This window comes from Eucalyptus grandis, chromosome 5 (genome assembly GCF_016545825.1).
Source record: "Eucalyptus grandis isolate ANBG69807.140 chromosome 5, ASM1654582v1, whole genome shotgun sequence".
In the NCBI taxonomy this organism is placed as follows: domain Eukaryota; kingdom Viridiplantae; phylum Streptophyta; class Magnoliopsida; order Myrtales; family Myrtaceae; genus Eucalyptus; species Eucalyptus grandis.
This window is the reverse complement of record NC_052616.1, coordinates 7,779,805-7,795,148: the sequence shown is the minus strand read 5'-3', so window position 1 is coordinate 7,795,148 and position 15,344 is coordinate 7,779,805. Positions and strand designations below refer to the sequence as shown.

The following is a 15,344-nucleotide window of genomic DNA, read 5'->3' as shown; positions in this document are numbered from 1 at the left end:
AGGGAGATCGTGCGAGAGAGAGGAGAAGCCGAGGAGGGAGTCGCCGTCGCTCACCGTCCGTCCGCCGTGTTCGTCGCCCTACGCCGTTGACCGACCGGTCTAGAGGCAAGTGGGAGTCCTCTAGCTTCTCTTGCATGCTTGAATGTTGTTTGCATGTTAAATTTTTGGGTGTTTAAGTGAGAAAAACCGAGGTGTGGTTGGCTTATTCTTGAATCGCATGACTGTTCTTGCTCGGATCATGTGAGTCAGAATGTTGTGTGAACTTTCATGTGTGTTTAGAGTCCGATTTTGGCTTCGATTTCTTCATGATAGTTGTCTATAACATCTTGAACTACAACATACTGAAATTTCGTGGAAAATTATGGATATTTGAGGGGTTAAAGTCTCATCCTACGGAGACCTCAGATCTGGAGAGTTTTTACTGACCTCTTGCTGGATTCGTGATTTCATGTTGGTTTGTGATGATAATCTCACTTCTATTTATTCATGAAATTTGTATGGGATATATTAAAATACAACATACTCAAATTTGAAGTGAAATGAACAAGTTTAGCCTAGTAAATCAACTAGATCTTGAAGACGATGATTCTGGTGATGTATTCCGAGACACCCGAGACTTCAAGGACCTAAATGATGACTATATTCTGGTTATTTGACCTAGATCTCTTCATAAAACTTGTAAAGGACATCTTGATATATAACATATCCAAATTTCAGAGAAAACGAAATATAATAGGTAGGTGAAATCTCGATATTTCGGAGAAGCTTGCACTGGACGATGCGGTAATGGATCCAGAAGCTTCGTGAGACTATATAAAATAATATAAAAAGAATCTGGATTGGAGTTCTCATGAAAGTTGTACGAAAATGTCTTGGCTATATTCCGGTAAAATTTCATAATTTTTGGAGGCTATATGAATATTTTAATTGAATTTCTTCGAAAACCGTGCGTTCTGGTTTCATCCGAGAATCATAGGATGTTTTGTGAAAATGGTGAGATTGTGTAAAAATTCAATTTGGCCATGAATTTTGCATGAAATTGTCATCCTATTGGTTTGTTTAGTGGTTGCTTGAATTTTTATAATTTTTGGGAATTTATAGATATTGAATTTAATATATATTTTTTTTTTAAAAATGTGTCTATGAATTACGACGCTTCTTCTAAGGAGAAAGGTAATAAGGTGTAACATTGGCGCTGGTGGCGACCTACGAAGGGTTCGGGGTGCCACAATTTTACAACACATTATCAGCACGAAGATCTACCGACTGAGTAAGTAATTTTTGCAAGATGGGTATTCTTTTTATTAAACAACTTATACTTCATCTTCTTCTATCAATTCTTTATTTTTATTTTTCTTGGCCCGAAACCAAATTTCAAATCTAAACGTATCATTCTGCTCCTGAAGTAACAATGGATATTTGGAAATCCTTTTAATTAATTTAAGGATTTATTTTTGCAAGGATTATGGCAAATATTGAAAAGCTCAAATTCCACATCCTGGAAGTGAGTGGAAAGAATTATCTATCTTGGTATCTTGACATGGAAATGCACCTCCAATGGCAAGATCTCGCTAACACAATTACAGAGGATGGAACCTTAAATGAAAAGGATAAAACAAATGCGCTGATTTTTATTCGCCGCCATTTGCATGAGAGCCTGCAGACTCAATATTTATCCGTTTGAAATCCTCATATCTTGTGGAGGAGGTTGAAGGATAGGTATGATCATACCAAAATAGTTATCCTCTCTCAAGCACAATATGATTGGCAAAATCTCAGACTGCAAGATTTTGAATCAGTGTCTGACTATAATTCTACTTTATTTGATATCGTTTATCGGCTTAAGTTATGCTGTATCAAACTCGATGATGCTGAATTGTTAGAGAAAACTTTCTCCACCTTCCATGCTTCAAATATTGTATTGCAACAGCAATACCGGCAACGTCAGTTTGCCACATACTTTAAATTAATTTCTGTGCTTCTTATTGCCGAGCAAACTAATGAATTGCTGCTCAAAAATCATGATCTTAGACCTACTGGCTCAAAAGCATTGCCTGAAGCACATGCTAACTTTGAGAAAAATACTGGCCATTTTAAGGGCTATAAGCGCAAGCAAGAACATAATCCTAGAAGGGATGGCAAGAAATTTAACCACTCTAGGAAATCAAACTTTGGCCTGAATCATGGCAAAGAAAAGAAACCAAAGAAGGTGATTAATGAAAGTATTTGTCATCGCTGTGGCATGACTAGGCACTGGTCACGTACCTGTCGTACACCAAAACATTTTGTTGATCTATACTAAGCATCTTTAAAGAATACGAGCAAGCATGGTGAATCTCATGCCATTGAAATCAATCCTACTACCATAACCACTCTTGAGGCCAACAATATCTCCGTTGGTGGGACTCATCTTGCTCCTAAAGTAGCAAATGCATCATTGGATGTCTCTGATTTCTTTGAAGACCTTTGATTACTTTGATGAATCAAATTGATGGATGATAATTTGAACTTCGAATTTTATATTGTTTCGCTTTAAATGTATTACTCTTTATTGTTCTTTATGAAATGCTTATGAACCTTATATAATATTTATTTTTGAAATTTTATTCGACTATATAACTAATATGCAACTTTTATGATACTTGACACCTGAAGTTGTCAATATAAGTGCAAATGGAAAATACCAAGAAAAATGAAGATGTTTGTTTGCTTTATAGTACAACAACACATACTATATTTCATAGTAGACACTTTTTCTCAAGTATAACATTGCCTAAGGCACAAATCCATGCAATATCAGGTCTTGTTCCGATTATTGATGGTTTTGGGAATGCCACAATTATTTTGCCAAATGGTACCATCCTGCATATTGAGAATGCATTTCTGAGCATTAGATCCAAAAGGAATTTGCTTAGTTTCAAAGATGTACGCTGTAATGGGTACCATATTGAGACTATTTATGAGCAAGATAAAGAATATATTGGCATTTCCTCTTCTAAGATGGGCCTGAAGACCATCCATGAGAAGCTAGAAGCTTCTTCTATGGGTTTGTATTATGTCATGATTAATGCAGTTGAAATCTACGCCACCACATCCTGGAGATTGGTAAGCCCTAATCAGTTTGGACTATGGCATGATCGCCTTGGTCATCCTGGCGCTTCAATGATGCATAGGATAATTCAAAATACAAAAGGGCACACTTTAAATGATATAAAGGTATTGGTGTCCAAAGATTATAATTGTGAGGTTTGCTCACAAGGAAAACTCATTATTAAACCTTCTATAACAAAGGTTAATTTTGAATCTCATTTATTCTTGCAAAGAATACAGGGTGATATTTGTGAACCAATACAACCACAAAGTGGACCATTTCGATATTGTATGGTATTAGTGGACGCATCCTGCAGATGGTCCAATGTTTGCCTATTATCTATGCGCAATGTCGCATTTGCACGTTTACTTGCGCACTTGAAGTGTGGTATACCGATAGGATCAAAGATATTATTTCTCGAAAACGAAGGGGAAAGAATCAGGAATCCGCTCCAGAAGAGCATGGCGTTGTGCTTGCTCCCAAAGAGCTTATTGCTTCTGAAGAGGCGTAAACCCATGAAAGGAGCACTAGCCCCGGGAATACTGAGAATTCCATTATATATTGTAATGAAATTTGGGATCGAAATGAAATCATCATTGATGATGCTTTTGCATTCTCAGTTACTCATAAAATTATGGATGATGATTGTGAGCCGCAATCTACTATTGAATGTCGTCAAATGCAAGATTGGCTTAAATGGGAGGAAGCAATTAAAGATGAATTAGCTTCCTTAATTAAACGAGAGGTTTTTGGACCTATAACTCATATCCCCGATAATGTAAAGCATGTTGGATATAAATGGGTATTTATCCGAAAACGAAATGAGAAAAACGAGATTATCAGGTATAAAGCCCGACTCGTTGCCCAAGGATTCTTCCAAAGACCTGGGATTAATTATAATGAGACATATTCATCTGTGATGGATATGATTACATTTCGTTTTCTCATTAGCCTAGCAATCTTTGAAATATTGTAAATGCGTCTTATGGACGTTGTAACGGCCTATCTATATGGCTCATTAGACTCTGATATGTATATGAAAATTCGTGAGGGATTCAAAATGCCTGAAGCATGCACTCCCCGCAATTTATTCTCAATAAAATTGCAAAGATCCTTGTACGGGTTAAAGCAATCCGGTCGCATGTGGCATCAACGCCTAAGTGAGTACCTAATTAAGGAAATGTACAAGAATGATCCTATTTGCCCATGCGTATTTATTAAGAAATCAGAATCCGGATTTGCTATTATATTAGTTTATGTCGACGATATAAATTTAATTAGAACTCCATAAAAGTTAGCTGAAACTGCTGAATATTTAAAAATGGAGTTTGAAGTTAAAGATTTGGGTAAAACCAAACTTTGTCTTGGCCTAGAGCTTGAGCATAAAGCAAATAGAATAATCGTCCATCAATCAGCATACATTGAAAGATTGCTTAAACGTTTCAACATGGACAAAGCTCACCCATTGAGCACCTCTATGGTTGTAAGATCTCTAGATCCCCAAAAAGACCCATTTCGTCCTAGAGAATCGATGAAGAGATACTTGGTCCGAAGTACCATATCTCAATGCAATTTGGGCTTTGATGTACTTGGCACAATGTACGAGACCAGATTTCGCTTTTGCGGTAAATTTATTGGCACGTTTAGTTACGAGCCAACTCGGAGACATTGGAATGAAGTTAAACATATTTTCCGTTATCTGCGAGGAATCATAGATTTGGGATTATATTATTCCAAGCATTCCACTAACTCTAGTTTAGTTGGATATGCTGATGCTGGATATAGATCCAATCCACATAAGACTCGCTCTCAAACCGGATATTTATTTTGTTATAACGGTACCGCTATTTCTTGGCGTTCTACGAAGCAATCGCTAGTAGCTACATCTTCTAACCACTCTGAGATTATTGCTTTATATGAAGCTGGAAGATAGTATGTTTGGTTAAGATCCGTTATAACACATATTCATAATTCTTGTTGCTTAATACCAGTTACAAATTCTCCCATTATAATTTATGAAGATAATGCTGCTTGTGTTGCACAAGTCAAGGGAGGATATATCAAAGGTGATAGGACCAAGCATATCTCACCGAAATTTTTCTATACTCATGAACTTCAAGAAAGTCGACAAATTGATGTTAAACAGATTCAATCCATAAATAATCTTGTAGATCTTTTTACCAAATCATTGCCAACATCAAATTTTGAGAAATTAGTATATGGCATTGGTATGCAGCGAGTTCACAAGATGTAAGATTGATTAGCCCTAGCAGTGGCTACATGGCTCAATTGAAGGGGATATATTATGAACTATACATTGCAGCATTGATATGCGGCAAGTTCACAAGATGCAATAATGATTAGCCTCAGGAGTGGCTATATATGCATTGCACTCTTTTTTCTTTATGTCCGGTTTTTTCCCATAGGGTTTTTCCGGCTTAAAGTTTTTAACGAGGCAATTAATGCATCCATAAAAGGGAGAGATCATAACATTTATGCTCTGCATTCTTTTTCTCTTTGGTCCGGTTCTTATCCCACTGGGTTTTTGCGGCTTAAGGTTTTTAGTGAGGCAGTATCATTCGATACACATTCGTAATGAATATGATGAATATTCAAGGGGGAGTGTTATGAAATACATGAATGAATAGAATACATGAATGAATATTCATTATATTCATCTTAACTAAGGTACTTATTATGGTACATTTGTATCATATATTCTAAGTACATCTCCATATACAATAAATGTTCATCTCCCTTATCCAGTACATGTATCATTCGATACATTGATATTAATGGTAAGTACATTCTTGTTCTCCTATAAATAGGAGTTTAGTTTTGATGTACAACATAGAACAACAGAAACACAACAGTGAGATACTATAAATAATATTCTCTCCTCTTGCTTTCTCTACTATTTTTGGTGTTCACTTGCTTTCTCTTCTCAATCTTTTCTCTATTATATATTTGCAACGCAATATTTTACAACATAAGATGAGAATAAAATTATGTAAAAATGGCATCATACCAAAGTAAGTCTCTACTTGCTTTGCATTTGGCTTTCTCAAGTTCAACATTTAGCCAAAAGCCACTTTGAAAAGCTTGCCAAACACTCAAGCATTTCCTTAAAGGATTTTAAAGGCTGAAAGCCTCTTAGAAAAGTTGAGCCAAACACACCATGAAATCCTATCCGCTCTTCCAAGTAAAGCTTTTTGGCAACTCTGCGAGCTAGCCCTAATCGGTCCTGTGCATTTTCTTAGATTCTCATGTCGCTTCCGATTTCCTACTTTCAAGCTTGTTTTCGATCTGTCCATGACAACAGGGTAATGAATTCGAGCTCTTGTTCCTACTTTCATTTTCGTCACACTGCTCGATAAGGCGATTACTCTAGAGCGAGGACGCGGCGCACTGAAGGGGATGAGTGGCGCGAGACTGAAAGAGATCGTAAAAAGCAAATGGGTTGAAGCTGGGCTTTGAGTAGACCCATTAAAGACCCATCAAAAGTCGAGCTTTGTTTTAGTAAACCCATATGTTAAATTTTAAATGACCCTATTTGACCCAGCAAAATGAATATGAATTAAAACATGGGTCAATGACTCATTTTGCCAGCCCAACCTGTCATGCATTGTTCCAACGCCATGTCCAAGTAGAGCAATGCCGAGACCAAGCCTTGAGCGATGTTTTACCTCATTTCCCATATCAATTCGGTCCTGCCTTTAGGCAATTGATGATCCGAGCTGCCTTGCGACGTGAACTCGTGGACGAGGAGGAGTTCGCTGTCTTCTTGGCACCAGCCAATGAGTTAGTCGGGTTGCTCTAATCAAACTTTTTTGGGCCTTTGCCCTCAACTGAGTGCTTATTCATGGTTTAGCCCATTTGCATGTCCAAATGCATCATGGGCAATCTCTAAATTGTCAAATGGTATTTTTATAGATCAACTTCCTCAATTCCAAACCAACTTCGTGTCTGGATCTTGTCATAGATAGCTCGGCAACCATAAGTAACAAATTGGTAACAGAATACCTTCTCATAACTTGACTCAAGAATAAATTGAATTTAGAGCATTACAACTATTTTTTTGATGCGTATAACTCGAAGTACCCTTTATATACGCTTTTTACTAATGAGCGGCTACATCGAATTTGAATTGAAAACAAATTTTCCTTTGTAAGCGTCACTCCAATTTGGCTTATATGTCGTATGACCGAGGAAGCTCCCACCCCACCCCACCCCATGGAGCAAAATTGAAAACAATTTTTCCTTTGCATTTCTTCTTATTTGTACTGTCTGAAAAAAAAAAAAAAAAAACGTGTAAGATACAAATTATTATGGGCAATGAAATCATTTTTTTACTAATTATTTCCAACGATATAAGTGAGAATTTTCAAGAAAATGTTTTCTAGATATTTCATTCTCGGCGAAATAAATAGAGACCTAGTGATGTAATAAATGTAGATTATGTTTATATTTTCTTTAATGCGTCCAGTTTCTCTATGAATTTTTGGCAATTGCATCTTCAAAGTGTTAAGCTCCTGTTGGCAATATCTTACAATCGACATGTGTGGTCATCGATAAGAAATGCACGTAAAGACTTTTTTACGCTTTTTGAGTCGCTTTCGCATTAACTGAGCCTCGCCGGCGGAGAAAATGGTGCTTAGGAGTGGAATTTCATGTGAAAACCCCACTCCATTCACCAAATTCGGGACCACCCACCCCGCCTGAGCTTGAAAATCCCCCCTTGGTTTGAAAATCCCTCTCCATTCACCGACCCCGGGACCACCCTCCCGCAACTCACATCACGTCGCCCCTCTCTCTTCCCTTCTCTTCTTCTTTCCTTTGATTTTTCTTCTTCCCCCTTTTCACTCCAACACCCTTCCACCATCACCGCCGTGTCAGACAGACCACGGGCAATAGCGAATGAAGAACCATAGCCTAAATAGAGAGATAAAATATTTCATAAATCTTAATTTCTAAAGTGAAATATGAGAAAATTTCACGAATCTTTAGGTGAAGATAATATTTATCGCTTTGGTAGCGTCAGTCAAACCAAAACTTTAAACTAGTAGCACAAGTCGAAAATCCCGCCTTCCCAGGTGCCACCAACCCCGACCTTACCTGCCCCGGTCCTCTCTTTTTCCTTCTCTGGTCTTTATTTGTGTGTGACCTCCTAATGTCTATAAAAGGCAAGGAAGATGTAGTGTGTTGGGTAAAGTCCCTAAGTGTTTTGTGTAACTCTCAATGGCTTTCTAAACTTCTTCTTCTCCAGTTTGGTAGAATCCTCTCAGAAATGCAGCTTGGATAGTTAGAAACGTTAGGCATTTCTTGATGGTCTTTTGCATGGCTATTGATTTCGCTCTTCTTTGCATTTTTTTTTTTCAGGGCATTAGTTTTGTTTTTACCAGGCAACTACTTTTTCATGTCCCTTAATTTTTATTATCTTTTGAGTATCTAGAACTCAACTCTCTCCATTTTTGTCATTAATCAAAAAGATAATAAACAACAGCATTGATAAAGAGATCGATCATAGGTAACATGAAGTATGTCCTAAACTTCTTTTGCTGTTTCACAAGATAAAATTCGGTTATATTCTATGAGAGACAAAACACAATATAAAGAATAAATTTTCTTCTTTACCATTTGCTTTCTTTCTTCTTTCCCCTTTGCTACAACTTGGTTAGAAACCCTATGCCGTGTCGACGGACCACTCCTCCACCTCCGCCTCGTTCGTTGCCTAGGCTGACTGTGATCGACCTCGAATCATCTCAGATTCCAGGTCGAGCTGAGCTCTAGATCACAAATCTTGGGCTCGCTCGACCCAGAATCTGAGGCCCAAGTTCGGCGGCCGAGCTTGATCTCGACGACAAAGGACTGAAACGGCGGTGAGTGCAGTTTTCTATTCGTTATTTGATTCTGGCGCACCGCATCGATCATCTCTTTCACCACTTTTTCGGAGCTGAGCGCTGAGAACGATGAAGACGTTAACCTGCCCGCGTGGCTCCGCACGGCGCTTTGAGTTTGCAGGCGATTGTCAGATCTGCCAGAAATTAAAAACATCCGACATGAGAAGCTCTGGAAGACATAAAGATCAGCGTCAACGTCCCACATCCGCATTAGTTCTGCTAGTCTTGACGATCTCTCTGCTCAAGCCCCTTTCAGCTTCCGCTCTACACTTTGCCGATCCATGTATCGTGTAAATAAATGTTTTTGAAACCAACTTTCACTTAGGCCTTTGGGGATGGGCTTCTGAGCGACCTTTTTACTTCAGCCCGAGCCAGCCGAATGGAAGACTCGACAGCATCAGCGACCGAGCGGTGATCCTTCAGCCCTCACTTGCTGATTTTTCAGTCCTTAAGGTTGCGCTTTACTCTTTGGACGGAAGAACGACAGTCCAATATATGCCCTCGATAGCTTCACGTTTTGCTTTGACCGCTTTACCAACCTTCAACCGAAGGAAGATACACAAAAAGTCGATGCGAACTCCCCTTGCCATACTCTGGGCCATCCAGCTCTTCCCGACAGCAGTTGTCTTGCAGTCAACATTAACCGTTACAAGAATACGTTGGGTGTGGTTGTTCCATTTATTCGTATACATCCGAACGACCTCGGCGTCAGGGCTGATATCCAAATCGCGATCAAGAAAGTCATGGAGGACGGGTCGTCTTCTAGTATAATGTACGACCCGCGTACGGAATGTTTGAGCTTGGTCTGTAGGGCTGCTGATGGGAATCCCATTAACGAAAACCTTTCATCACTACTGCTCATACAGCTCAGGGGCATCTATGCTAAAGATGGTGGGTGCTTGTGTCAAAGGGCATCGCTTGGTCCTGATATCCGAACCAATCTCTGGTTCACAGCACCAGGTGGAAAAGGCTACCGACTCTTGGTTGAAGTGGCAGCTCATAGTAATGGGCGGTGTCGTTGTATTGGTGGCGATCATTGTTGATTGGCTAAATTATAGGTCAGAAGTCTCCAGTCCAGAGACAGAGAGAGGTGGAGAAGAAGGCAACCTTAGCGCGAATTTAACCAAAGAGTTAAAAAATTTCACTATACTCAAGGAGTTCTCCTGGGAAGAGTTGATGATCATGACCAGTGATTTAGCACCTGCCAGATTTCGGGGAGAAGGAAGTTTCGGGATTGTGTACGAAGGGAACATGGAAGTCACTGGCGCACGGGTCGCTGTAAAGATACTAAAATCTGGTTCAGACCGAGGGATAAAGGAATATATAGCAGAGGTGAAGTCATTAAGCCAACTTAGGCACAGAAACTTGGTGGCACTTATAGGCTGTTGTCACAAGAAAGATAAGTTCGCCCTGGTTTACGAATTTATGAGTCAAGGTAGCTTGGGGGATCATCTGTTTAAAGATAGACCCTTGTTGCCGTGGGAGAAGAGGTACAACATCGCTCTAGGAGTAGGCTCAGCAGTGCACTACCTGCAGAAAGGAGGCAATCAATGTGTGATCCACAGGGATATCAAATCCAACAACATCATGCTTAATGAAAATTTCGAGGCCAAATTGGGAGATTTCGGCACGGCTAGGCCAGTTGACCACACCAGAGGGCCAGAAGCAACCGAAGAGGTAGGAACAATTGGTTATATGGCTCCAGAGTACTGTCCAGACGGGTGAGGCAAGTAAAGAATCTGATGTCTTTAGTTTTGGAGTCGTCCTTTTAGAAATAGTTTGCTGGAAATGCGTCTTGGACTCGGAACTAAGAGGACGAGGCCTAAACCTTGTCCAGTGGGTTTGGGAGCATTATGGGAGCCTGAGCTTGGCCGGGCGCGGGGACTTCAGCTTGCGCTGGCGCAAGAAATTTCTCAAGTGGTGGACACGGGGCTCGGCTAGGAATTTTGACAAGAAACAGGCGGAGGCTTTGTTGATTGTGGGGCTGTGGTGTACTCACCCCATTGCTGCGTCTCGGCCGACGATTGAAGAGGCATTGACGTTTTGAACTTCAAGAAAAAGCCTCCCAAACTCCCACGCAGGAGCCTAGGTAATCGACCCTAAGATCTCGTCTCGTCTGGATGCGTTTGAGCAAATGCCTCGCTCTGTAAGAAAATGTAAAATATAGTGCCTCAACGATGTCTAGTTTTATTTTGTTAGGAACTGATGTCTATTTAAGTATGATATGTACGAAAATCGCCGAGAGGTGATTCTCGAAATGTGCTATTGTACGCTCGCCTTTCTCATTCACTACTGTTAGTAATGTTGTAGTTGTACGGTACTTAAAATAATTATTGAGACTTGATCATTGCAAGAGGAATCTCATATTGCAGTTGGAACTTTACTCTTATGAAGGAGATGAAGTACGACAGCAAAATAAGCAATTACCAAAACGAGCTATTGCATTAAAATCTTTCAAAGGTCAGAATTAAACCAAATGCTGGGTAATAATGATTTTTGCTCCATTCTAAAGTCGATTGTCTACTTATTATTTTCTGTTCGAGCAAGTATCTCAATCTTTTAAATATGGCTCAACGTGAGGCTTTTGTTAAATTAATTCACATGTCATGTATTGCTGGCATAACTCGTTTACTCGGCACGCATTAAGCAAAATCTGTGACCTGACTTGCTTATTTAGCAAGAAATACGCTATTTCGTTTTAATAAGGCTACATTGGACGTCAATATTAATAATTAATGGCCATATAACATTCCGTCCTGAATCGTAAGGGACATCTCTGATGACCCATATCTAGAAAGTTGAGATAATTGCACACACAAAAAAGAAAAAAAAATGTGAGATGCTCGATTGTAAAACGGGTAAAGAATTCGAGTGATTGTGACTTCATTATCCTTTAATATTTCCAATAAAATGGAGTCCGTAACATTACTTTTATGGGAATTGGCAATCATCCGTCAAGGAAGGATGACACAAAATTTATATCTTCGATAAATGAGTTGCACATATGAAATGTCCAATGACCCAAATGCACGCAATACGTAAGTTAGACTACTCAATTCCAAACCCTAAAAATAATGAATGGTTTAGTAACGCGACAACTTTTTTATGGTATAGTAATCCCTAAAAATTTTGCTGGCTATCATTGCCTAAGGTCGCGGCCCTCATCAAGGTTGGGTGAACCTAGGCGGCAAGGTCTAGAATTGCTAGAAAGCCTAGGCGCCACCATCGGTGTCACGCATCACTGGTGCCGATGACCAACCATTAATTCTAAAAATAGTGAGGGTAAGATGGGAATATAAAAAAGCTAATGAGTGTAAGAAGAGAAGAACAATGTCTAGAAATAGCATCCTACCCACGGCTAGTCTCTACTTGCTTTGTGTTCAGCTTTCTCAAGGCCAACATTTAGCCAAAAGCCACTTTGAAAGGCTTGCCAAACACTCAAGCATGGACTTTAAAGGCTGAAAGCCTTCTAGAAAAGTTGAGCCAAACACATCGCGAAATCCTATTTTCTCTTCCAAGTAAAGCTTTCTTGCAACTCCGCGAGCTAGCCCTAATCGGTCCCTATGCATTTTCTTAGATTCTCATGTCGCATCTGATTTCCTACTTTCGTTTCGAGCTTGTTTTCGATCTGTTCATGACGACAGCGTGATGAATTTGAGCTCTTGTTCGTGCTTTCATTTTCGTCACACTGCTCGATAAGGCGATTACGCCAGAGCCGGAGGAGGAGGAGAATGCCGTGGCGCGGAGCACTGAAGGGGGATGAGCGGCACGAGACTGAGAGAGATTGTAAAAAGCAAATGGGTTGAAGCTGGGCTTTGAGCAGACCCATTAAAGACCCATCAAAAGTCGAGCTTTGTTTTAGTAAACCCATATGTTAAATTTTAAATGACCTTATTTGACCTAGCAAAATGAATATGAATTAAAACATGGGTCAATGACTCATTTTGCCAGCCCAACCTGTCATGCATTGTTCCAACGCCATGTCCAAGTAGAGCAGTGCCGAGACCAAGCTCCCGAGCGATGTTGTACCTCATTTCCCATGTCAATTCGGTCCTGCCTTTGGGCAATTGATGATCCGAGCTGCCTTGCAACGTGAACTCGTGGACGAGGAGGAGTTCGCTGTCTTCTCGGCACCAGCCAATGAGTCAGTCGGGTTGCTCTAATCAAACTTTTTTTTGCCTTTGCCCTCAACTGTGTGCTTACTCATGGTTAGTCCCTTTGCATGTCCGAATGCATCATGGGCAATCTCTAAATTGTCAAATGGTATTTTATAGATCAACTTCCTCAATTCCAAACTAACTTCATGTCTGGATCTTGTCACAGACAGCTCGGCAACCATAAGTGCAAGACTAACAAATTGGTAATAGAATACCTTCTCATAACTTGACTCAAGAATAAATTGAATTTAGAACATTACAACAAATTTATTATGCGTATAACTCAAAGTACCCTTTATATACGCCTTTTACTAATGAGCGGCTACATTCTATTTTTCGACTATTGCTAAGCAGTTTTTTGATATTGTTGAAGGAGAGAGTATTCTACGTATTGTATCCTCTTAATCAAAAAAGGATTACAAGAATATATATATATATATGAGTAACCCTCTTATGACTATTTTACCCTTATTATTATTTCCTAACACTCCCCCTCAAGTTGGGATGTAGATATCAAACAATCCAACTTGTTATATAAAAAATTCACTCTATTTCTTCGTAAAGACTTGATAAAAATATCTGCAAGCTGATCCTCCATTCTTGTATGTTGAAGAGTGATCTCTCCTTTCTGAACTTTTTCTCGTATAAAGTAACAATCAACCTCAATGTGCTTAGTTCTTTACCAAAAAAAAAAAAACCTCAATGTGCTTAGTTCGCTCATGGAAGACGAGATTGTTTGCAATATGAATAGCTGATTGATTGTCACAATATAATATCGATGGTTCTAATGTTAACATCCCAATTTCTGACAATAACATCTTCAACTAGAGCAGTTCACTAGTCACATGTGCCGTTACTCTATATTCTGCTTCTGCACTTGATCGAAAAATCACATGTTGTTTCTTACTCTTCCAAGCAACTAAATTACCTCTAAGAAATACACAATAACCCGATGTAGATCTTCTACTAGTAGAACATCTAGCCCAATCCGCATTAGAAAAACTTGTGGTATTCAGGTGGCCATAATTCTTGAAAATTAGTCCTTTACTTGGTGCTCCTTTCAAATATTTGATAATTCGAAACACAGCATCCCAGTGAGTAGTCTGAGGAGAACCCATGAATTGGCTTACAACACTAACGGCAAAAGATATATCAGGTCTCGTGACGATAAGATAATTCAACTTTATAACTACTCTCCGATATTTCATTGGGTCATGTAATAATTCTCCATCTTCTGCATCAAGTTTCACATTGGGTTCCATAGCAGTATCAACCAGTTTTGCTCCAACAAGTCCAACCTCATCAAGAATGTTGAGAACATATTTTCTCTGAGTTAAATTTATATATGTATGCGAATAGGCAACCTCAATACTTAGGAAATACCGCAAATGTCCCATATCCTTAGTACTAAACTATGTATGCATAAATTGTTTAAGTCGTTGAATACCATCTAAATCATTGCCAATAATGATAATATCATCCATATATACCACCAGAAGAATACAACCAGTTGAGGAGACAGAACTGAAGACTAAATGGTCTACTCGACAACGCTTTAATCCAAACTTGATAACAGCATCACTAAACTTACCAAACCAAGCACAAGAAAATTGCTTTAGTCCATACAATGCCTTATATAAATGACATACCAGATTCTCCCCCTAAGCAACAAATCCAGGTGGTTGCTTCATATACACCTCTTCAGCCAAATCACCATGTAGGAACGCATTTTTGATGTCTAATTGATGAAGAAACCATCTAAAATGTGTTGATAGAGAAATAAAGACACGAACAAATGGAATTTTGGTTATAAGAGAAAAAGTGTCATCATAATCGACACCATATGTTTGAGTATATCCTTTAGCGACCAACCGTGCCTTTAATAGATCTATGATGCCATCATGGTGGACCTTAATCGTGAAAACCCAACGACAACCAACAGGTTGCTTTCCCACAGGAAAGGTAGTAAGCTTCCAAGTGCGATTCTCAATGAGTGCTTCATAGCTGCTGCAACTATCACTTTCTTGTCTAGATAGTATAGGCCATTTGATTCATGTCCCCCACCAATAATTTGTCCAGTCCTCAGATCCTGGAAAACATGATGAGAAGCAAAAAAGGTTATGGAACAATTTAGTTCTTTAGTTAATGAACTAACGGAAATCAAATTATATGGAGATTTGAGATAAAGGATGGATG

At 39.2% G+C, this 15,344-nt stretch overlaps 1 protein-coding gene across 1 annotated transcript; it reads left to right on the top strand.

The window, feature by feature from the left end:
* The first annotated feature begins 9,879 nt into the window (after positions 1 to 9,879).
* Positions 9,880 to 10,716, top strand: LOC120293578 (L-type lectin-domain containing receptor kinase IX.1-like). Its single transcript, XM_039313264.1, has one exon. The coding sequence runs from the start codon at positions 9,880 to 9,882 to the stop codon at positions 10,714 to 10,716; it is 837 nt and encodes a 278-aa protein (XP_039169198.1).
* Positions 10,717 to 15,344: the final 4,628 nt, after the last annotated feature.